This window comes from Nelumbo lutea, chromosome 6 (genome assembly GCF_056320005.1).
Source record: "Nelumbo lutea isolate HS-2025 chromosome 6, American lotus-T2T, whole genome shotgun sequence".
Lineage (NCBI taxonomy): Eukaryota > Viridiplantae > Streptophyta > Magnoliopsida > Proteales > Nelumbonaceae > Nelumbo > Nelumbo lutea.
In genome coordinates, this window is record NC_142689.1 from 6,519,077 (window position 1) to 6,544,983 (window position 25,907).

The window sequence follows — 25,907 nt, forward strand, 5'->3', positions numbered from 1 at the left end:
GTTGTTAAAAGAATACTGCAGGCAACAATTGGCTAAGTAATTTGCGACAGTTGGATAAAATCTGTTGCCAGTTCCTAATTTAGCAACAATGTTAACCAATTGTTGCTAAAGTTTGGCTTTTGGCAACAACTAATTGTAACTGTGATCAGTCGACTGTTGCCAAAGTCCAATTTTCTTATAGTGATATATATAATATTATACATATAGAAAATAATATATATAAAATAAAATGTTACATATATATATATATTATTTTTACATATAATAATAAGTAATTATTATAATTTTTAATTTTTTAAATATCAAATAAAATTAATTTTATAGTTTTATAAAATATTTGCCTCATAGTCAAGTTTGAACTTACAAGCTTTTGACACAAGTCAAATTCATGCTCAAATCTCTAACTTGAACCGAGCTCGAACCTCATATTTTCTTGGCGAGCCAAACTCAAATAGTTAGCTATTCGAGTCAGCTAGCATGAGTCCACCCCTGCCCCTAACACAGCCACCATCAAGTGCCTAATCCAGACTCAAAATTGTAGAAATGTTGAACTAATATTTGTTTTGACCATAGTAATTTCCCCTTTTTAGAGTTTCAATTACATTGCTCAAAGATCAGTTTCGCTTGGTCCACCTATTTTCTACCTGGATGTGTATGGTTCAATCATGCAGTCTCTCCTCTATTGATCCTTATATTGGAGTTTTTTTGTTAATTGATAATAGCCAGCCTTTTTTTTATTTTTATCTAAAAGCTACTCTCATCTTATTGTAAACAAATGGCGGTGATTGTTTTTTCAATAAGTCGGGAAGATACCAGGAAAGCAAGGAAATAAAAACTTAAGTAGGTGTTTGGCATCGGTGCTGGGAATTTGTTTGGAACTGGTACTGTTATATGAGTATTTTCTGAGAAAATAACACTAGTTTTATTTGGTACCAATGATGGCAGTGATGTTTTCAATATTAATCTATATTATCCAATGTCCAGGATGATGCCACATCTCCAGACCACACTTTCTCGATTTCCAAGGCGTGGTCTGAAATAATGTTTTTTCTAGAAAAATGGTACCAAACAAGATGGTGTTGTTTGAAGCACCGTTTTCTCAGAAAATGGCATTGATGCCAAACACCCACTAAACCACAGCTATACTAACACACCACCGAAGTAGAGCCGGAGAGGGAGAGGGCTCGGTCTGCTGCATAAGATGATGAAATTGCATTCGAAAAAGTACAAATAGGCCCAATGCAGATTTCTGATTTCCACTGCAGAGATATAAACATTCAAAATGTCAATAACCCACACTTTATACACGCGGCATCAATTCTAAACTGGCACCTACCCCAACAGTACTTTAGGCCTACAAATTCTAACTCTAGGCTAAGCCGTCATTATCACAATTTTATTCACAATCACTGGATATGGATAGGGGGCTACAACTAGAAGGGAATGCTCACGATCCACACCTTTACTGGCTAACCAATCAGCTAATGCATTACTGTTGATGATGACGAGAAAGGAGTCTGCTTCAACGGTAACGAACGGGCTCTTTTGGACCTGAAGGGGTAGCTTGTTAGCTTCCCACATTTCAGCAACAACTACTGATGCACCCAAAGGAGGAGAGGTTCCATTTGCTTTCACCGATGCATCAATCAAAGTTTATCCTGTGACTGTGGGGCTACCCATCTAATACATCATAGATTTTTGGAAGGCTAGGCTTTCTCGCTGGGGGTGATGGTGATGGTGATGGTGAAGGAGCAGTAGTATTAGCTTCTATGAATTCTTTCGTGAAGTCCCATGTCTTGGTTGTTAATTGGGAAGGCGAAAACGATTTATTATTGAAAATTTTTTCATTCAGGTTCTTCCAAAAGGTGGAAATTGGGGTCTTTTTATCTAGTTAGTCCTTAATCGGTTGACCTCTTCCACCAATCTATTAAGTTCCAATTTAGGGAGTCCATGAGTCTAGGAGGATAAGGGTTCTCATTTGTCTCCAAACTTGCACGACCACCAGCCTCTTAATTAGCGACTAAGTCATCCATGTCCTCCACCTAACAACAGAAAGGGCGATCGGGTTGCAAGGTTTTGCCTTTTCCTAGGAGCTTCGTTGTTGTGGGGATTTTGTTTAGAGTCAGAAGTTAGCTAGAGGAAGATTTTCAATTTTTCTGGGCAATAGAATTTCAATTTTCTTGACTGTTTGATAAGACTTAAGGCTATGTTTGGTTTGGAGGGAAAGACAGGAAAACTTATACAAGGTTTGTAAAAGTTTTTCATCTTTCCCTTCCTTTCCGCCTAATATATTTGATTTCACACTTGGTCGTTTCTTAACGAATTATAAGCACATTTTACTGTTAGACAGCCCGTTGTACTCCATCCCCACACCCTCTCATCCTCTTGATCTTGAGAAGGGATATAGATGATCATGATTTTGTCCACTAAAGCTTGGGGGATGAATTCTCCCAATTTTTCTTGGTTCCATTTTTTTTTGGTTAGTGGGTTGATGAAATCCTTTGCCTTCAACTTCAGGATCAGAGAGGTGAGGGGTCACAAAGAGCATAATGGGTTTTCAGGTAAACAATTTCATTTTAGTGTGCATGGGGTGTCAATGGACCGGTTTTGGATTGGACCCGTCTAAATCAAAATTAATTTGGATGGATTGGACAGACCAACAAGACATATTGAATTGGACCAGTCTAGACTTAATGGTCCGAAGTATTTATTCGATTGGATTGGACTTGGTTCATCCATAATGTTTTTTATATCGGATTGGGTTGGATTGAGTCAATATCTAGTCCATTGATAGAAGATAAGAATATAGGTGTGAATGGACCAAGCTTGGGTTTAGAATTGATGGAGTGTGATTTGGTGCTCCCTGCTAGAGGATAGCTCGGATGTCGGGCTACTAAAGCCACTAAGTCAAGCTACTAGGCAAGTATGTCAAAGTGTCTAGGGTGCTTTACCCGATGTGGGCACTCCGATGCTTAAGTTAGCGATTTGGAGGTTTTGAGAGAGCTAAAAACTATGCAAGAGAATTCAGAGAGTTGAGTCATGTATACCTTGTGAGACTAGAAGCAAGGCCTTTATATAAGTGAGCTGCCGTGAGCCTCACGATGCGTGTTCGAGATCATCGGCCCATCTAGTTCAGAGTTGGTTTCACACCCGAAGATGAACTCTGCATAAGTTGATAAGGCTTATCTAAGTCCATCCGAACCGGGCAGGGAGAAGATAAACTCCATTAACGTTGTGTCGAGATCTCAAAGAGATTGGAGACAACTATCTTGCTTCTAGATGGAGGTTATGTGGCACACCGGCATATCAATGCACATAGTTGAGCTATTTGAGCCTCGGTCTAACTGGGTGACCAGAGGTGTGCGAGGTGACTGGAATCGCCGAGGTCGCCAAGGTGTCACCACATTGTTTTGTCACTCTACATGTTGTCACATCATTTGATGGAACAAATTATCCTTCATCAAGAATTAATCTAAATTAAAACAAAGTTGAACATATTGGATGGTCCAGACATTAAATTGGACCAGCCCAAAATGGTCCAAAAATATTCATTGGATTTGATTGGACCTGATCCATTTGTAATGGACTCACATTGGACTTGGTCGGATTGGTCATAAATGAGTTTAAACTTTAAGTAGCATCACTTTAATTGGGGTGGTTCAACATGGTTGTTTTGTTATTCAAAATAAAAAACAAAATCATTAATGTTGTCAAACATCCCCTAAGCTACGTTTGTTTTTGGTGTAAATATTTATTGATATAAAAGTGAACCGCTATAACTTTGAAAAGTGTGATTATCAATGTAAATAATTACATTGATTTTTATCGATAAGTAGAGTTTATACCAAATTTCGATATAAAACTATACTCCAACCAAAAGGCCAACAAATACGGATTGGGGGTGAAGTTCTACTCTAATTCATATTTACACCAAAAATAAATGCAGCCTTAATGTTTTTTCTATTATTTAGAAACTCTAACAAAAACCCAAAATTAGAGTAACAATGAAAAGCCTATAAGAATTGTGACACATGGAGTATGGACAATTCCATTTGATATCAAGGATTTAAATATCGTATCGGCCAGAGGGGATGCAAGATACGCTACGACTAAATCTGTATCCCCTAAGTCACACGTATCAAAGCGATACACATTTGTATCAGCCTGTATCGTGTTGTATCGGCTATACGCGCCAATATGTATCAACGTCGTTCTATTCACGCTTTTGTTATAAAAAATGCAATTAGAGTGATTCAAACCCAAAACACCTAACACTAAAGCCTTACCCACACTCTTAATTCACCAAAACCACATTTTACACTAGGACAACAAGTGAAATAGAATATTATTTTATCAATTCTAGTGTCCACATGAAATGTGGACAAATAACATACATTTTTGTCCAACTCAATAAAAAAATAATATTCAAAAGTAATATTTTGTAAACTACTAGAACAAATAATTTTTTAAATCCGCATTTATATAAAAAAATGGTTTCTAATCTTCTACAAAAAAAAAGTGGTTTTTAATCTCAAGAAATTTATATGAATAAAGATATTAATAATAGAATAAATTATTAATTACTATTTTAATTTGAATTAAATAAAAGTATATATATTATTTACAAGAATAAAAAATATATATTTATAAAATACTCAAGAATATAATATAATTTGAATTATCCAAATCCATTATTTTGCATTTATATAAAAATGATATTTTATCTCAAATTTTATGGAAAAATATGTTAATAATGGAATAATTGTTTTAGTAGTTAAAAGTTATGAATTTGTATATGATGTGTATCTTAAAAAATTTAATATAATTGATATATTTTAATTTAATGTTATACATTTTTTTATAAATTTTTAATTGATATTTTAATTACAATTTATAATAACATGTTTATTATTTACAAAAATAAAAATATTGTTAACTAAACATTTGAGAATTAATTCTTAGTTGACTTTTGGTTAATACTAAAAATTAAAAATAATAAAATAGAAAATAATCAATATAATAATTCATGTATAATAGTTGCATATGTTTTGTGTCTTGAAATTCAAAAGAAAATAACATAATAATAACTTTATGCATGTATTAATTTGTAAAAAATATATATAATATGTTATAGGATTCTTAATTGATACATTATCAATAAGATTTTATGATTTCTATGCATTACATTGTCTCAAAGCATATCCGTATTTGAGTGGTCTGACGCGATACTCGAGACCAATAATTTAATCCTTGTTGAAATTTATTTAAATTATTAAATAATGATTAATTATGTTAGTTAATAAATAATTATCATTCATTTCCTCAAACTCTTATGCCAATCAAGTTATGCTTATTGGCTATTATTTTCAAAATATTTAATGAAAATTAATGAAAGTATTAAATAATAATTAATTATGTTTATTGCTTTTATTGACATTAATAAAAATATTAAATATTATTTTCCGTAATTAAATATGGTAATTACTGAAAAATAAATAAATAACAAATAATAAATAAATCATAATAATTTTATTAAATTTTTACTAAATTAATGATTGTCTATAATTATTGAAATTTTTATTTAAATTATTGAATAATAATTAATTATGTTAGTTAATAAATAATTATCATTTATTACCTCAAACTTTTATGCCAATCAAGTTGTGCTTATTGGCTATTATTTTCAAAATATTTAATGAAAGTATTAAATAATAATTAATTATGTTTATTGACTATTTATTAACATTAATAAAAAATTAAATATTTTTTTTCATAATTAAATAATAATATTATGGTAATTACTGAAAAATATATAAAAAAAAGTAAATAAATCATAGAAATAATAAATAATTATTAATTTGTAAACTAAAAGTTAAATTATGTTGTAAACTAAAAATAAATAATGACTTTAATCCTTAACATCCTAAGTCAGTTCAGAGGAAATTCATCAAATATGTGGGAAAAAATAAGAGAACAATTAATAAATCTCAGATGTAAAACCTTATCTAATTTTAGATGGTACAAAGATGTATTTTTGTCCAAAATACATAGATTGACCAACTCCAAACAGGATTTCTGGAAAGAACAATTTATCTCTGGACTCCCACCGGTGTTTGCTGAGAAGGTTAGGAACTACCTTAGGAAAATAGGAAGTGGTAGAAACTTGTACTCCAACTACTCCTATGGATATCTGATCCAAGTAGTGAACCAAATAGGTCTAGAAGTATGTAACAATATGCGTCTAAAGAGACAAGTCAAGAAGGAAAAACTTAATTCTAAAAGAGAATTAGGAGACTTCTGGTATCAATTCGAGATGGCTCCTGAACACCCTGCTCCTCGGATAGTTCAGAAGAAAAAGAAAATAAACTTTTACAAAAAGGAAAAGAAGCCCCATAAGAACCCTAAAAGGCTTGCTAAGATTAGAAAGTCAGCAGCCCCAACTTGTTTTAAATGCAGGCAAAAAGCCATTATGCTAACAAATGTTTTAAAAATAAAAACACCACCAAGAAACTCGATGAATTAAATGAAGAAGGAGAGTCAGAAGTCTCAACAAGAGAATCTTCTACCTCTCCAGAATAATGTTGTGCTAATGATATATGCACCTGAAAGAGTGAAACAGATACTGCTGAGGAAGAGTCAGAAGAACTCAATGTATTAACCTTAGATAAAGAATATCTTTTAGAGAAACTTAATGAAATTCCTAATGAGGAACCAAAGAAAAAATACTTGCTAACAGCCTTACAAAGTAGAGCTGAAAGAGCCAACAAAGATAAACCTAAACAGCTATTGGATGAAAAGAATATAATCTCTTATAGAGAACTGATTAGAAGGTCTCAAGCAGAAACTCTCGACCCCCTACAATACAAGGTTTACAGGAAGAAGTCAACCAACTCAAAAGAGAGTTAAAAACCCTCAAACTAAGGGTCGACCAATTAGAAGCTGAAAGATTATGGGAGAATCAATCAGAAAAATCGTCAGAACAGGTTTCTGTTGAGTTTGTCGGAAACGATGAAGAGTTTATATACTCTACAGAAGAAGTTAAATATCAAAAATGGTATTGTAAAATTACCATCAGAATCAAATATTACAATTTCTTAGTAATAGCCTTAATAGACTCAGACGCAGATATTAACTGTATTAGAGAAGGGATTGTGCCTTCTAGATACTTTGAGAAAACATCCCAGCAAGTTAATGCCGCGGATGGAAAGAAGTTTGAAATAAAATACAAGATTCCGGCATCCCATATTTGCAATCAATGAACTTGTCTAAAGTCTACTTTCTTTATGGTAAAAGACCTATGACAAGAAGTCATTTTGGGTACTCCCTTCTTGTTATTCATCATTCATTGCCAAATTGATTATTCAAGAATCACGACAATAATAGGAGAAATTCCAGTTATTTATAAGTTTTGTCAAAAACCTAGAGGAAATTTGTGCTGAAACGCCTAGTGCATTTTGGTATAGGAAAAAACATACAGTAGAATTACCATATGAATAATATTTTAGAGAATAAAAAATTCCTACAAAAGCCAGACCAATTCAAATGAATAACAGATTACTGAAAATCTATAAGAAAGAAATCCAAGATTTATTGGAGAAGGGTCTAATCAGACCAAGCAAGTCCCCTTGGAGTTGCCCTACTTTCTATGTAGAAAGCGTAGCAGAAATAGAAAGAGGAGTACCGAGACTCATAATAAATTACGAACCCCTCAATAAAGCTTTAAGATGGATTAGATACCCCATTCCTAATAAGTAGGATTTGATGAACCGCCTACATGATGCGGAAGTATTTTCAAAATTTGATATAAAATCAGGTTATTAGCATATTATAATAGAAGAAAATGATAGATACAAGATTGCATTCATAGTGCCTTTCGGACACTATGAGTGGAATGTAATGCCTTTTGGGTTAAAAACTGAATTTCAAAGAATTATGAATGAAATATTCACCCCCTATACTCAACTCATAATAGTATACATTGATGATGTATTGATCTATTCTTCATCTATAAAGGCCCACTAGAAACACTTGAATATATTCATCCGGCTGATGAAAGAAAATGGATTAGCATCATGTGCTAAGAAAATGAAACTCTTCCAAATGGAGATTAGATTTTTAGGATTTCAGATATCTAAAAAAACAATAGCGCCCATCCAGAGAGTGATAATGTTTGCTGATAAATTCCCTGATGATATCAAAGAAAAAACTCAGCTTCAAAGATTCTTAGGCAGTCTAAATTATGTAGCATACTATTATAGAGGAATATCCCAAGACTGCCAATTACTCGAAAAAAAAATACTAAAGAAGAACCCTCCAAAATGGAGCAAACAGTTCACTCAATCAGTGAGAAAGATTAAACAAAGGGTAAAAACCCTACCCTGCCTTAACATCCCTCATCCAAAATCCCAAAGATAGTGGAAATTGATGCCAGTGATATAGGATCTGGAGGATCCTAAAACAAAGAAGAGATGGGAAAGATGAGATAATTCGATTCACCTCAGAAACTTGGAATAATACCCAGAGAAAATACTTTACTGTCAAAAAAGAAATGCTCAACATAGTCCTTTGCATCACTAAATTTCAAAGTGATTTAATAAACCAGCATTTCACTATTTAAATTGATTGCAAATCAGCCAAAGAGATTTTGGAAAATGATGTGAAAAGCATGATTTCAAAACAAATTTTTGCTGGATGGCAAGCTATTTTGTCGGTTTTTTATTTTGATATTAAATATATTAAAAGATCTGAAAATGCTTTGCTAGATTTTTTGATCAGGGAATTCTTGCAAGGTTATCTAATTAAAAATGACCGACATAAGACTTCGTCTTCCTCTAAGTCCTAATTCCAGGCGCCCTAAAAGGACTAATGAGTCCAATCCAAGATCTAATTATGAGATCGGAGCAAGTTCAATGACTAATCAGTCTTCATTAATGTCTCCCTTAATTAAGGATTCATCTCCCGCAGTGGAAGATGCTAATTCCAGCCAGTACATGCCTAATTCATCAAATTTCATGGTAACTATCTCATTAGAAGAAGAAGCCGCCGCTGTCTCCACTCATGTCAACCCATAAGGAGCTCTTTAGCACCTTGCCCTCTCCATCTTAGATGGGCATCATTTCACTCTCTGTGGTCGAAATAAGGACCTGAAGTATTATTAAGAAATTCTTCTTCATACGGGATATGCACGAATTCAGCACTACTTTAGAGATCCTAGTAATAGTAAAGTTCATCTCTCTGTCTGCCTGGGGTGATGCAAGAAAGCCAAAATTCATCACCAAGCTTGTTGATATAAGACCCAAAATATTCAATTACTATGATTACCAAGACGCTTGGTACATAGTCTTTCTATTGCAGAATTCCATTTTTAGACATTCATGGTTCATTCGTTTCTCTGAAGATTTTCAAAGCCCATACCCTGATTGGGCATATGTTTTGTGGACCTTTTGGGGAGCTTCCGATGGTATCTTCCCTCACCAAGAGCTCATGGACAAATATAGAGCCTTTGGTAAAGGAATAACATATATGGAATTTGAGCATGTAAAACAATTTGAGTTCTTCAAGACATTTCGTCTCCCTTGGATTCTAAAATGGAGTTATCACTTGGATATTTCTTGGATGCCTCTAGTTATTGAAAGGAAATTTGAAATAAAATGGTGGGATAAATTTGATCTCACAGACGTCCTCAAGTCTATTGCGGAAGAAGACAACATCTTCCAATCCATTTTTGAATCCTACATGGACAAGCTTCGAAGTAAGTTCCCAAACTTGGACCTACTAGAGCTCGAAGAAATGGCCTTACGAATAACCGAAAAGATGAAAGAGAAAAGCAAAGGAATCTCGAAGGACCTCGAGACGGAAAGTGTACACTCTTTCAGCCCGTACCACGGTCATGAAACTATTTAAGGATACCATCTCATCCGAAACAGATCGACAGTTGTTCCTAATAGGACAAGAAGGTGATAATGAAGCATCTCAATAATTAAGATGCACAATAAAAAAAGATAAATGGTATCTCAATTATAGATGCCCTAAAGATAAGATCGAATAATGTGGTATTGCTCTGTAAAGCTCGACCACCTTTATATAAATCACTCTCATCTCAAGCAGAAGGGGTGCAAGACTCTGGGTGTAAGATTTGAGAAATAAATCTATAAGTCTCTAGAGTATTAAGTCCTATTTTAGTGTTTATTTATTTTTTATTGAGAAGTTTTGAGTGCTTTCTTTCTGAGAGATTTTCTGTAATCTCGTAAGAGTGTCTGCTGTTGTACCTGTGTGTGCTATATCTCTTTAAGTACTATTAGATTTACATTGAGAAATTTTTCAATAATTACATAATTTCTGAATAGTATTTTCCAAGTATTGTTACATAACATCTCTCTGCATATCATCACTGTTCATCATTGTTCATCATCACACATTACTGTTCATTTACTGTTTATTACTTCTTTACTAATACCTATTTTTTTTGTGATAAATAAATTTTCAATAATTATGTACAAATCTATATTTATTTTCTATTTAATAGAAAATTTTAAATAATTATTGGAGATTAAACTACTTTTATTTTAAATTTAATTTATTATATTTTTGTTATGAATTTAGTTTTAGTAATTATGTATCTTTTTTATAATTTATTGATTAATATTTATTAGAGATTAAACTATTATTTGAGATTATACTATTTATTGACTAATTTAATATATTTTCAATTTTTATTGCATTCTTGTATTTTTATTAGTTATTTATTGTATTTTCTTTATAAATTTATTTTCAATAATTGTGCATTTTTACTATAATTTTTTAATAACTATTGGAGACTAAACTATTATTATTTATTAGAGCTTAGACTATTAATTTAGGCTCTGTTTGGATAGAGTGCAAATAAAAATATGTACAGTACAAATGCATACTAAATAATACAAAATACAAGGTTTTACACTACATATTTGTATTTGTAATCCTTCCAAACCGAGCCTTAGTTGAAATAAGGAGTGTTCATGAATTGGTTCAATTGTAGGTTGTTTGGCCAATCTAATCATCTGGTCATGTTAGGGAGTTGGTTGCCCGAAACCAATTGACCACTAGTTATAACTAGCCAATTCAGGTTGTATTTGTTTGGGTTGATTTTTGTGTTTTGTGCGGTTAGTTCAAAATATTTAAACTTAAAAATTAAATTTAAATTAAAAAAGTTACAATGTGTTATTAAAAAAATTAAGTTCATAATATAAAATATTTTAGACTAAGAAATATGGAATATTTCCCACTTTTCCATATTAAAAAAAATATATATATATATATATATATATATATATATATATATATATATATATATATGGTCAAGTTAATTTGATTTTAATCGGTTTACAAATGATCAAACCGAAATTGATCAAACTTGGTTGAGTTGAGAAATTGTTAAACCAAAGCCGGTCAAAAATACTAGAAAACTAGCACACTTGGGTCAAGTTGGATTAGGTTGGTCTATTTCATTGATTTAACAAACAACCCTATCTTAAATTAATTATTATTACTTTTGAATTGTAAAAAAGTTATTAAAAGTATAATATATAAAATATAAATAATTATTATTTATTAAAACTTTAAAAAATAAAAATAATTATATACTTTTTTTTATATTTCTATTATTTATTGTTCGCTTAATAAAATCCGTGCACGAGACGGGTCTGCGCATTGATATTCAGCCGTCAAACACGTCAACACTCAAGAGGTAGAGGCACCGCAATGCCCAGAAAAAATATCCGGGTAAGAGATCAGAGAGTAGTGAGAGAGAATGAGAGATGGAAAGAAAGAAAGAAGCAACGAGGATGTGACCTCACGATCCCGGTTTATTTGACTTCCCCGAACCAGCCCCACCCCCTAAACCGGATCCCCCGGTTCGTATAAATGCGTATACTCCCTTCCCCCTTACTCCCTGCTATTGCCGCCTCGCTCTCCCTCCCTCCCCCTCTGGACCCACTTACCACCAGAAAGCCGCGAAACAGCTTTTCTTTGCCGGTCTTTGGTTTTATCTGATTGTCTCCTTAGATCTGTTGAACCTTTTTCTTTCCCCATATTAAATCATTCCTCCTCTAGGGGCTGTTTTGATATTCCGTGTTTTGATATTTTTTCTCTATCTACATCTCTTATTATCTCCATATAGGCTTCTCTCTCCTTTTTTCCCCCTTCATTTTATTTACTCGAAATTTCTTCTCATAGTAATCTCCCTTCTGAGCGCGTTATTTGATTTGATTTTGGGTTTTAGTACTTGCTTCTTGTTCGATCTGGAGGAGTGGATTAGTTTTGGATGGTTTTTTAGGGTTTCAATCTCCACCTCGTTCTGTAAATTCTTCACCAATCTTTTTTTTCTTGATGATTTTTGGGTTTCATTCTTCGATTTCACCGTTGCTGGTGCCCCAGCCTCATCGATCTAAATCCAGTACTATCTTTTATGTGAAATTGTTTGCTCGCGTTTCGGATTCGATCGCTTTCTTCTGCGTCTAAAAACTAGGGTAATTCTTTCTCTCGTTCCTTTTTTGGGTTCTTGCTTTTATTTTTGTCTTTGTTTTTTTTTTCCGAGTAGTTTCTTTGATATGACGATGGTGAGTTCCGAAGGTTTGAGTGGTCCGTCGCCTCCACAAGCAGTGAGGCAGTATGGGGTGACGAAGCCGATCTCTGTTGCTGGACCAACGGAGGCGGATATCCAGAGAAATTTGGATTTGGAGAAGGTATGCCGTATGCGTAGGTGTTGTTTTTAAAAGATTCTTTATTTCTTTTTTACATTCGCATCCTGATATTCCTATGATTATGTTGAAGTTCTTGGTTGACGCTGGGCTCTATGAAACCAAAGAAGAAGCTGCTAAAAGGGAAGAAGTTCTTGGTCAGATTGATCAGGTAATTACTAACTAGTCAATGATCTTGTTTTTATCATGAAAATGATATAAAAATGACCTATTTTTCCAAATTAGAAGCCAACTTTTTGGAAATTTTATATTTTCAGATAGTTCACATGGGCTAATGCTCTTTCAACTGTTAGAAATTCGTTTGCTGAGATAGATGAAAATCAGAATATGTCTCTGAGCGTTTGGCTGGAAGTGCTTAATTAACATTTGTTTATAGGTTGCTCTAGAAGATGTAGAGCCACTTGTTAGTTCCTTGCGGAAATGATCGCATTCAAAGTTCAAACATATAAACAATGTATAAGGATAAAAATTAATAAATTTACTCTGACTTAGATGCTTATGGCTATTCTTCTGCATAAAACCTAGAAAAGTAGAAAGTACCTGGATGCTGCTAATAATAGTGATGATTTTACAAAAGTAGCAGAAACGAGCAAACAATGTCTGAAGTTCCTTTAGTAGATACTGCTAGTAACATTTGATGCAGAGGAATCCACAGTTTCAACTAGCATTACAAGGGCAATTAATTTGGTAAAGATTCAGTTCCGACAATTATGGGATAATGATCTCTAAAATCCGAGGATTTATCAAAATGCTGTTTTGAGGCCACCTAGAAATAACCTAAACCCCATATTCCTTGGTTACATGTTATGGGGCTGGTGCCTATAAATAAAATTCTAATTAAACTTTATATTTTGGTGTGTTTGTATCCTAAGTAATAACATTGATATTATCCTTACATCCTGTCAATTACATGTAAAACCCCAATATGCCTTAGATCATGAAAGTGGTGGGACCTTGGAAGTAGAAACAAAAGATATTAAATGGCAATGTCTTGTTGATACCACAGGCAGTTAATTAATTTAAAATGTTCTTTTTGTTAGGAACTGGAAACTAATGATAATGTTATAGTTGATGCAGGATTTGAGAGCTAAGATCTTTTTTCCCTTGTTTGTTTGATGCTGCTTCACCTAGTTTGATTTTGATTTGCTGTTTATCCAATACTTTGCAACGGCACAGCGAACAATTGAACTACCAAGTTTATCTGCAAACCAGTGCTACTACAAGTACTTCAAAGAGGTTCCATTTGTTGTGCAGTTGCTATTTTTTCTGTTGGAAAAATTTATATCAGTTTGCATTTTTGGTTTCTTTTGTTGCCTGGAAACTAGTCAACTCTATATGGTTGGAACAAGGCCTAGTTGAGTTCAGTTCGTTGGCTGAAAAGTGGAAGTGGATAATGGGTCAAAGAATATGGGGAAACGTATATGACAAATCCATAGAAGGATATAAATACTATTCTGCTTCTTCTTGAAGAGTTTTTTTAATTACGTAAACAATGGAAGAATATTGGTAATGTGTTTCTAATGTTGCTTGATATCAAGGTTCAAATGCACATAACCTCTCATTTCACATTTCCGCTTCTTCCATACCCTTGCAGTCATTTCTTTCATCCTTGTACATTCTCTAGTGTCATATCAACCAGCTTTTGTTTTTGAGCTACTTGTGAGTTTAGTATTTTTCTATATTTTTATTGTATTTTTCTGTTAGTTTTTTTTTTTAAATTTTTATAACATTTTCTGTTGTAGCTAATTATTTGCAACATTGTCTTTTCCTTATATTTAGATTGTAAAAGGTTGGGTCAAGCAATTAACTCGCCAGAGGGGGTACACAGATCAAATGGTTGAGGAGGCAAATGCTGTCATATTTACCTTTGGGTCTTATCGGTTAGGGGTAAGTAGCAGGTTTCCATACTTCTATGTCATGTACAGACTCACTATCTTCTTGTACTATATGCATATTTTTTAATATTATGCTTCTGGAAATGTTTGACGACGGTTTCTCACTGGTTTTCAAATTTCAACTTTTAGAAATTTATTGATTCATGCAAGGTTCAAAATATTGGTACGCCCGATACACCGGTAGGGGTGTATTGGGCAAATCGATACTGTGTTTTATTGTTTTTTTTTCGCAACCGGTTTCAGGGGGGCCGGTTTAGGGCTCCTTCACCCCCTGAACCGGCCAGACCCCCGATACACCCACTGTAGGGGCGTATCGGAGGGGTCCCGGAACGATACGTATCGGACGATACGTGTCGATACTTTGAACCTTGGATTCATGTAAACTTCACCTTTCTAAAGTGGAACTACAAGTCAGCCCATTATTTTCACATTCTTGAAGCGTAGTGCCGTGTTGTGTAACTTTTGTTTTCAAGTTTACATCTGAAGAATGCATTATTCCTTCTGTATGTTTCCTGCTTTATGTGGGACAGTCATTGCTGGCTATGAATTTCTGCTGCAAAATGCAGATGCCCCTTTGGGATGTGGTCTTCAATTTCATAATTTGGAAATTATTGGTTGCTAGGAGATTGATTGCGGAAGCTAGAGAAAGATGCTTTCAAAATTTGGAAATAAGTAATCACCCCATTGAAGCCCATTTTATTTATTTTTCCTCACCTATTACTGATATAATGTGCGACCACTCCTGAAAATGAAAGCAGAGAATAAAGCTAGAAGGGGTTTTGACTGTTTTCAGATTGTGAAAGTAGTGAAAATACATCAAGTATATGGGGGCCATTTTCTTGATGCAATAGCTGAAGCAAATAATCTCATTGGTTAACACCACTTAATTTTGGGTTTCGTAGGTTTTTATCTCAAGGTGATGCTTGGCAGTCTAGTTTCTATTAAAATTTCAATTTGAAGCAAACTAACCCTTTGCTCCCTGATGAGTGGTTAACACTTACACTTCAATTTGCAGCTCTGAATGAAAAAGAAGAGTGAGAAATAGGGTGGATGTTGAAAGAATTTTCATATTATGTATTATATTAAATAGCTTTATAGATATAATATTTTTTCTTGTGCTGTAGGCCTGGTGTTTTATTGTTGTAGCTGGGTGGGTGGGTTAACTCCCAACTTGTACTTTTCTCCTTTCCTTTTTTTTAAATAAACTTTACCTTTTTTTTGTTATCCCTGATGAGCGATGAAATTTACCTTTTCCCCAAAAAGTTATGTATCTTTGAACATGTATTAATTTTAAATTCTTTGTTTTTTTATCAGCAAAATAGAATTTTATTAATTAAGCAAACTAGATACAGATCAAAAGACAACCAATGCACTACAGAATATTACAATAAAACCCAAAATAATTGCTGCCTGTAGGCTAAATAGTCAGCCATTCCAACTGTTTCCTACAAAAAAAACTCATCCATTCCCATTCCATCTGCTGTCCTCCTAACCTTACAAAAGAAGCATTGAACTCCCTTACAAGGCTTTCAATCCCCCTCATGATATGTCTGTAAATCCAGGGAAAATTAACTCTGTTGGAAGTCCAAGAAATCACCAGTTTTGAATCCCTTTCAATGTCCTTTTTCTTTTTTCTTTTTTTAAAAAAAATCAGCCTGCTTAGAGAGGTTTAGCTCATTGTAGAAGTGCTAACAGGTCAGACTTTAGAGACTAGAGAGTCACCAACCCCAAATGGTCCTGAATACATTGCCGCCACTTTGCTTGAGGAATCTCTAAACACACCACCAATGCCTGCCAATCCTGGATTTCCCATAGAGCTCCCACTAAAGTTAAGCTTGATTAATTAATGCTGGGGGCTTTCATTCCATTATCTTTCCTTTTTCCTAGAGGAGTGTGCTATTTCATTCTAAGTATATGGTGTTTACTGTAGATAAAGTGAGCAACAATGGGAGTGGGATAGAATGTTGTCTTTTCTATCTTACAATGTTTTTCTTTGTTTTTCTTTTTCTTTCTTTTATCAGTAACTGATGTTGTCTTTTCTATCTTACAACATTTTTTCTTTCTTTTTCTTTTTCTTTTTTTATCAGTAACTGATGTTGTCTTTTCTATCTTACAACATTTTTCATTCTTTTTCTTTTTCTTTCTTTTATGAATAACTGATGAAGCATTTCAAGAGTAAAATCACATACAGATGGGTTAATTGTTTAGATAATGGTGTGGCAGATATCTTGGCCAAACATGGGGTTTCTAGGGGCAATTGTTTTGGGCTCCATTATAAGGATGTTTGGGGGCTGGGGCATTTCAGCCATTTAGTTGGGAAGCAAGGATTAATGTAACCTTAATTATTATCCTGTTATTTTAATAAACTTCCGTTACTGATAAGAAATGATATTGGAAATATACACTATGTGTTTACAACTTATATACTCTTAAAGTACAACGTTTCTATTGGAACTTACCTGGTGCTCCTCATTGTTCTTAGTAGACTCCAATAATAGCATAAGCTGTGATCATCAAGGCTGGGGTTTAAGATATTTTTCTTTCAAGGCATAAGCATCACGTGCTTTTTAAAAATCTGATTTCAATGGAGGCTCGATTTATTTTTACTCTTTTGGTTTTCCTCTTGATGTTATTTTATTTTTCCTCGTTTTATATGTGCTGTGCACATGATATCTTCGGATCTAATATGCATCTTCTTTTTTATATCAAACCTGATCTTGGTTGATTAGCAGTGGGTGGTTTTACAGAGTTGTTAGTTACATATTTTTTTTTTCATTCAACTGGGACTATTTTGTATTGTCTCCCTATTCCATTTTCCCTGAGTTGAGGGTTTTTCATCATTTAGTTGTCTTTTGATCCTTCTTCTGATAAACATCTCAATTTTTACTCATCATAGAATTGAAAAAAAAGGCTTGCATAGATAGTCGTAGGCGGTTGTGCTTAAAAACATAGACTTGCAGAACTCTCCTGCCTCTAGGCAGCTGGTTGCCAATTTCCAATGAATTCTCCTAGAAGGTGACAAGATGTGACAGTAGATTAAGATGGTATAATCATGTGCATAGACGTCCCATAGATAGCACCCATAAGAAGAAGTGATTTGTTGCAAATTGAAGGGGTTAGAAGGGCTAGGGCTAGAGGCCAAATGGGACATGGTTAGAAAGTAATAAATGATTTTAGCGCCAATAATTTAACAACAGATATGGCATTAAAATGGTGAAGCAGGATTTATGTAGCTGACCCCATATAGTTGGGATAAGGCTTGGATGATGATGATGATTCATGGAGGTATTTTTTCTATGATGTTGACACTTGACAGGTGCATGGACCTGGGGCTGACATAGACACGCTGTGTGTTGGGCCATCATATGTCAATCGAGAGGTTAATCCTGGGTTTGCTGATTTTTAGTCTTTTAAATTCTGGTATTATTATTATTATTATTTTAATTTTGGGTTATTTGAAATATATTCAATGTTCTGTTGCTTATTTCAGGAAGATTTCTTCATTATCTTGCATGATATTCTAGCCGACATGGAAGAAGTTACTGAACTTCAGCCTGTTCCAGATGCCCATGTTCCTGTAATGAAGTTCAAGTTCCAGGGGATTTCAATTGATCTTCTTTATGCAAGTATCTCCTGTTTGGTTGTTCCAGAAGTAAGTCTGAAGTGGATCCATCCCTATGCTTGCATTCTCTAAAACACCTCCATTGCTGCTTTGTTTTTTTTCACAGGGAACCTCTTTTTGTCCATTTTGACCTTGTATTATACTTTTCGGACTTTCAATGTTCTATTTGGAGCTTGGTAGATGATACTTATTTTCTATAGTTTGGTTGGGAGAAAGATGCAACTGCATTCAATGGAGGAAGGAGGGCCCTCTTTCTTCTCCTAAAAAATATCATCTTTGTCCTTCCTGTATTACTGTTTCTTTTTGCATATAATGTAGGTGCTTTCTATCTTCATACTTGAGCATTTATAATGAATATTAGTTGTGAACTTGTTTTTGTTATTCCTTAATAAGGCAAGTGTAGTAAAAGCATTCTGTGATATCAGATTTGCCTAGCCAGGGTCACAACATGATGGTCTGTGCTCCATTTTATTAGGCAATCAGGTGGTTACCACAATTTATATTATAGCATATTCAGGATTTTCCTTTTTGATTTAATGATGATTTGTAGGAGACTCATTGACTGCTTTTTTGGTTCATCGGATGGACATCTTTATTTTTATGGATGATGTGTTAATGGACTGGGCATGTTTGCATATTTAATTTGCTGGCCAGATCAATGATATGCATTTTTTTGGACCAACCCTATGCACAGGATTTGGACATCTCCCATAGGTCTGTTCTGTACAATGTTGATGAACCAACAGTCCGAAGCCTTAATGGTTGCAGGGTTGCACATCAGATTCTCCGTCTTGTTCCAAATGTTGAGGTGAAAATTTGAGATACTTGTTCTTGGATTGTAATTTAATTTTTGGCGCTCTGATCCTTCTGACTCCATTATTTTCTAATTGTAGCATTTTCATACCACTCTAAGATGTTTAAAATTTTGGGCTAAAAGGCGTGGTGTATATTCAAATGTAAGGGAACTTTCTTTGCCATTTATCCATTGAAGAAGCTTCCTGTTTTTCTTATACCTGCCACTTCAGTTTCAGAATTTTTATTTACTTACCTCTCTGATCTGCCATCATCAGGTTACTGGATTTCTTGGTGGTGTGAATTGGGCTCTTTTAGTTGCTCGTGTATGTCAGCTTTACCCTAATGCAATTCCCAGTATGTTGGTTTCCCGTTTTTTCAGGGTTTATACCCAGTGGCGTTGGCCAAATCCTGTGATGCTGTGTCCAATAGAGGAGGATGAACTTGGTTTCCCTGTGTGGGATCCTCGTAAAAATCCTCGTGACCGAACTCATCATATGCCGATTATCACACCTGCATACCCTTGCATGAACTCTAGTTACAATGTTTCAACAAGTACCCTTCGAGTTATGATGGACCAATTCCAGACTGGTAACAAGATCTGTGAGGTAAGAAAACGAATAGTTCAGTGAACTCTAGTGTAAATGTGGTTGTAGCTGACACCTGTTCTCTCTTTGATACCATTCAGGAGATTGAGTTGAATAAAGAACAGTGGACTGCATTGTTTGAGCCATATCTTTTCTTCGAAACATATAAAAACTATTTGCAGGTTGACATAGTTGCAGCAGATGTTGATGATTTGCGTACTTGGAAAGGTTGGGTAGAGTCCCGGCTGAGGCAACTTACTTTGAAGGTAGAATTAGGCTTTCGGGCCTTTACTATGAACCAAGGGGCTATTGTGAATGTTGACCTCAGGTTATTCCGTCGTTCAGAACTTGTCAAAAATGGATGATATTTTTTTTTCTCATCTTTGCATTTCATGCGTTAATGTGCAGATAGAACGGGACACATATGGGATGTTGCAGTGCCATCCTTATCCAAATGAGTATGTAGACACCTCCAAACAGTGCTCACATTGTGCCTTTTTCATGGGGTTGCAGAGGAAAGAGGGGGTGAAAGTCCAGGAAGGTCAACAATTTGATATACGGGGGACAGTAGATGAGTTCAGACATTCAATTAACATGTATATGTTCTGGAAGCCAGGGATGGAAATATATGTTTCTCATGTTCGTAGAAAACAGATTCCTTCATATGTGTTTCCAGATGGGTATAGACGACCTCGGCCATCAAAGCTTTTGAGCCAATCAGCTGAAAAATCATCTCGTGATGATGGATCCAGAACTGGATCAGCAGAAGGAAGACTCAAGAGAAAAAAAGATCCTGTAGTTGATATAAAGCCAGAAAAACGGGCTTCCATTAGCCCCCAAAGGCAAAATTCTCTTTCTCCTGAAGTTGATAGTAACATGTCTGGTGGAGCCTCTCAGTTCAACTCTGCACAAAGTGATCGGCAGCCACACCCAATAGGGGTTAGTTCATCATTTCCTCGGACTGAGCATTGTTCAAATTCTGAAACGGTTATAGCTGGCATTCAAGACAAACAGGCTTCAAATAGCTCAAGGCAGGGGTTTCTTGCCTATTCTGCAGTTCATAGCAGCGGGTTAGATGGAACATGTCAGATAGATGGGGATGCTGGTTCTATTCGTAGAAGGCTTACGTGGTCAGAGGGTGATGTTGAGAATGGTAGTGAGCTAGTCAAACTGGAGAAGCAATCACTTGGCACTGAAAATTCTGATGCAGGATTGGGGAGAGATAATAGTATCCAAGTCACACGTGAGGTTAGTTCCTGCGAGGATGTCCGATCAGAATCTGTAGCAGGTAGCAGTGGGATCTTTGGAGGGGGTGACAACCAAGGCTCTTTGCAGGTTGATCCATGTAAGTCCAACTCAGAATTGCTTTTGGAGAATGGGTGCTTAAACGGGAATGGGATATTTCAGAACGACCTAACAGAAGAGTTGGAGGTTTTGGTCTCTCTCTCTCTCTCTCTCTCTCTCTCTGCACTCTATCTCGATAATGAGAAGAAAAAATTCTAACCACCAACTCCCAATTTAAGGTCTTATTGCCATCGGTTTTCTGTAATAGCGTAATTCCCAAGTCCTCCAGCATCTTTTAGACATGAATATGTTTCTGTTCTGACCTGTCAACTTTTGCTTGCTCCTCGTGCTTTTTGTATTTTGAAGCCAAATGTTGCACTTGGGATGGTCCTAAAAGCTCGAAGTGGTGCCAATTCGGAATCTGTATCAAAACCGGTGATAAGGCACGTTTTTTCTTAGCTCTTGTCTATTTTTGGAAATGCCCAAAGTTAGTTGTCTTTATACTATCCGCGTTGGTCGATTGTCTGGTTATTTATGGCAGGTTAAGTTTGACGTCTACAGCTTGAAGAACCGAAGCTGATCCAGTGAAAGATGAGTTAGAATGTGGGCGTAGATCGTAAAGCCAGCACTACTTCGGTAAGTATTGAATCAATTGCTGGCTTTCGTTTTCATTTTTCAGGCATGACTATTTTATGCTGCGGAGTGGGAGCTGTTGATGATCTGAAGAGTTTTGCGCTAGGCTTGCCATTTAAGTGTACAGTCGTAGTTGTGTATCATGAGCCGCACAAGCTTCTATCACCCAATATCTCTATAAAGAGGTATTTGGTGCCTTTTCCAAATTGGGAGTCTGATTTTTTGTTCTACATTTTCTTGGTGGGCGTGGACTTATTAGCATTTTTATTGAAAACTGTATCTTTTTCTCTGCTGGGGCGGGGTGGGATTGAGCATGGTTATTTATAATGTGCAATGGAAGTATTACTGTAATGGGGGGTGGGGGGAGCTGGGATTCCAGATTTGTGCCATGGGTTATTGCCCAGACATGTGTTTGTAACTTGGTGCGTTTCAATATTATGCGTCTGTGTAAATTACAAGCTCACATCATTTATCTTTTGAGGAAGGAAAGCAGTGAAACTTTACGGTCTTTTGGATTGTGGGAATAGGGGTTTGGAATCCGAATGCTATTCTTCCATTTGAGGGAATGGCCCCCTCCTTTAGGCAATGGGAATCTATTTTAGCAAATTCTGATTTCAATTCCGATTCTACTGTGAATTAAATGGACCCTTAGTCTTTAGACAGACTAAAGACAGCATATAAGTTATTTCGGTAAGCTCCCTCCAAGAACACGAGGGTCAAGAAGACTTGCCGTTAATCGTATCAATGGCTAACTTCGAATAATCTGAGCAAGGTTGCTAATCCCGCGATGCTTGGCCTCAAGAAAGCCTTGACGATGATGAAGGTTTATGTCTAAGGCGGGGCTAACAGTGGTATCGCAAGTACAACAAGAAGCATTCTCCCACCAATCCCTGAGCACAAACCCAAAGCTTCCATCATCCATCACTGTTAAGACCATGGTTTTTAAAAACGAACCGGTGACCGAACTGGTCAGGGGTCCGGTTACCGGTTCAAATGGTCCAACCGACTGACCTGAATGGTTGGCCCGTTTTGACAAAACAAAAAAATAAAAAAAATTAAAATATTGGAAAACGGTCAAAACCATTCGAATGGTTAACCGGTCAGTTCAGTGGTTTTCTGACCAAAATCAACGGTTTTGGGGAAAAAAGTGGTTTGGGGGGAAAATGGAACTGGTCACCTGACCGGTTCTAGGTTTTTCCAATGTGACTGTTCGGTCCGGTTTGGTTTTGAAAACTATGGTTGAGACACCAAAACCCAGAAGGTGTAGCCCTTCCAAGAGTCACTGGGGAAGGGGCGTTTACTTGGATGCCCTAAGGCCATGTTTGGTTTACTGCTTTGTGCTTCATTCTTTTAATTATTGCTCATTCTAGGCAAAGAATGAATAATATTAGAGTGTTTGGCTACAAAATCTTTGCTATGAGCAACATTCTTTTCACAATGAAATTTCAGTCCTAGAGCAATAAAATTAAGTAGTATGCAGAATGAAAAATAATTATGTCTCATCTTGCTCATTTTCATTCTTTGAGCATCTCTGCCTCCAAAACTACTGCCATAGATGTTTACTTTTGTGAAAGCACTTTTACGAAAGTACCTTTAACATAAAAGTATTTTTATAAAAGTATATTTATGAAAAATACTTTTGCAAAAGTAAAGTACCTTTATGAAAACACTTTTATAGAAAGTACTTTTACATTAAGAAAGCACTTTATTAAAAATACTTCTTTGAAAGCACTTTAATAAAAACATTTTTGCAAAAGCACTTCTATAAAAGCTCTTTCTATAAAGTACTTTTATGGAAGTACTTTAATAAAAACACTTTTACAAAAGTGCTTTTACAAAACATCTATGACCAAGGTTCAAAGAATCGACACGTATTGGCCTGTATTGGCCGATATGTATCATTTCGGGACCCCCTCCGATACACCCCTACAGTAGGTGTATCGGGGGTCTGATCGGTTGAAGGGGTGGAGGAGCCCTAAACTGGCTCCCCTTGAACCGGTTGCAAAAATAAAAAATAAAAAATAAGTATCAAAAGCTGTATCAATTCGCTCGATATGCCCATATCGGTGTATCGGGCATACCGATATTTTGAACATTGTTTATGACAACTAGTAAATATTGGTTGCCAGCCATCCATCGGTAAACATCTACGCCATAAGTTTTGGAGACCTAGGCTAGTGGTTTATGATTATCGACATAATTTTGTTTTTGAAAATGAAAATAAGCATCATAGGACACTTGTCAGTTTGAAAATAATTCATTTTTAGGAAGAAGTGTTTGATTCATGGCAATATTTTCTCATTCTACCTATTTTTACCCATTTTTGTCCATTTTAGAATTTCATCTTGGGTAAGAATGAGAACTGAACCAAATATGGAATAAATATCCAGAAGTTAGATATTATTGACAATTTGGTCGGGGGGGGGGGGTATTGGATTCCATTTGGCTTTCTAATAAACTATTAGGCTCAAGCTCAATTCGAGCTAGAGACTTGAGCTCGAATTTGACTCAAGTCAAAAGCTTGGAAGTTTGAGCTTGGCTCGAGCTTGACTATCGATTCAACGTTTTATAAAAATAAAAGCATACATATAAAAATAGTTTTTATTTGACATATAAAAAATTAACAATTATAAAAAAATAATAATTATTATATATATAAATTAAAATTTTGTATATATTTTATGTATGTATATATAAAAGCTTGATTAGGCTCACGAGCTTCATGAGCCAAGCTTTATTACGCTCAAGCTCAACTCGATTAGCAAACGAACATATATACTAGGCTTGAGTTCGGCCCAAAGCTTGGTTTAGACTGAGCCGAACTAAGCTTGAATAACTCGTGAAAAAGCTCAGGTCATGGCCACCCTAGGGGTGAAAGGAGTTCTTGACGCACCTATTGTTGTTCTCCGACCAGAGGATATAGGTTGGACATAAACTATAGCAGGGATGCATAACTTGCGTTGCATTGCACAGGGGTCCCTATGGGAATAGTAATAGAGGATTAGAGGATGTATTGTTGATAGGGGTGCAACTTGGGTGGGTCCAACTCGAGCCTGTATTGGCCCAGTTTGAAATTTTACACGGATTGGGCTCGCACCCAAGAAGTTGGGCTTTCTTATTTTTCGGGCCGGGCCTAGAGCCCTTAGGTAGCTTGAGCCCTGCTGAGCCCAGCCCAATTATACATAGTTATACATACGTGTATATATATATCATTTTAGAGTGGGTTAATTGACCAACCCAATCCCAGCCTAGGCTCGAGCCCAACCCAAGTGCATCATATTACAGTGTGGACTGGGCTCGGGTTGGGAAAATCATGCTTGGGCCTTAAGCCCAATTTTAAGGTAGGGTCCGGGATGATCATAAACCCAGCCCAACCCGCCCAACTTGCACCCCTAATTATTGATTAAAATTGCATTAAAAAAACATCAAGAAACGAGCTTTCTGTGAAAATCTTTTGACTAATTCATGGGTTTAATTATCTTAGGAGTATTTGGTGATTTTTTTGCACTAGGTTATTTGATTGGGTGTTACACGAAGTAAGCTGTTGGGTGTGGCGAGCATAGAATCAACTAGTTGTTACAAGTTTAGAATGAAGCGATTGAAAGAAACTTCAAAGGGCCCATGAAAGTTTTACTGTTGTTGGAGTAATGATGTTTCTAATACGAGAATTTTTTCCTAAAGAAATTGTGGAAATTAAAAATTATAAAATAATTAATCTTAAATGGTTTTAATGGTGGAAAAGAACTATAAGTTTAATTATGAATTATCTATCAAATCCATTGTTCTATTATCAATTTATGATAAAAATCATATTTTTAAAGTTTTTATAATTTATAGAAATAAAAATAAAAAAGTATATTTTAAAATTTATGAATTGCATATGATATAATATGTATGTTAGAAATTCTATTGGATTAGTAGGGGTGGCAACGAGCCGAGCTTTTCACAAGCTGTTCGAGCTCGGCTCATGAAAAGCTTGGCTCGGCTCGGTTTCAGTTGAGTTCGAGTTCGAGCTCGAGCCCAATTCAGTGGCTTGATTATTAAATGAGCTGAGTTCGAGCCTAATAGAGCTTGGCTCGTGAAGCTCAAGAGCCGGCTCGAATATATATATATATATATATTTGATATTTAATATATATAATAAAATTATATAAAATAATATATAATAAAAATATTATAATTATTAATTTTTAAAATATAAAATAAAAAGATTATATATAATTTTTATTTTTATAATTTTTTTCTAAGTATTTTTATAATAAAATATTTATAAAATATAAAATGAGTAGAGCCAAGCTCGAGCTCAAGTTCTGGCTCGAACTGAGCTCGATCCTGGTACTATTTGGCTCGGCTCGGC

At 35.1% G+C, this 25,907-nt stretch overlaps 1 protein-coding gene across 14 annotated transcripts; it reads left to right on the forward strand.

Moving 5' to 3' along the window:
- Nucleotides 1-11,876: 11,876 nt before the first annotated feature.
- Nucleotides 11,877-22,013, forward strand: LOC148847059 (nuclear poly(A) polymerase 4-like). Of its 14 annotated transcripts, XM_088950356.1 has the most exons (15): nucleotides 11,930-12,506; nucleotides 12,610-12,722; nucleotides 12,811-12,888; nucleotides 13,815-13,973; nucleotides 14,332-14,396; nucleotides 14,517-14,624; nucleotides 17,949-18,011; nucleotides 18,123-18,284; nucleotides 18,949-19,062; nucleotides 19,148-19,210; nucleotides 19,325-19,654; nucleotides 19,735-19,899; nucleotides 20,042-21,064; nucleotides 21,284-21,360; nucleotides 21,459-22,013. In XM_088950356.1, exons 6-15 carry the CDS (start codon nucleotides 14,571-14,573, stop codon nucleotides 21,481-21,483), a joined length of 2,076 nt encoding a protein of 691 aa, XP_088806482.1. In that variant the 5' UTR covers nucleotides 11,930-12,506; nucleotides 12,610-12,722; nucleotides 12,811-12,888; nucleotides 13,815-13,973; nucleotides 14,332-14,396; nucleotides 14,517-14,570; the 3' UTR covers nucleotides 21,484-22,013. The 14 variants fall into 14 exon arrangements, with proteins under 14 accessions (XP_088806472.1, XP_088806473.1, XP_088806474.1 ...); XM_088950355.1 differs by having other exon boundaries at nucleotides 11,932-12,722; nucleotides 13,806-13,973; XM_088950351.1 differs by lacking the exon at nucleotides 14,332-14,396 and having other exon boundaries at nucleotides 11,932-12,506; nucleotides 13,806-13,973; nucleotides 20,042-21,070.
- Nucleotides 22,014-25,907: the final 3,894 nt, after the last annotated feature.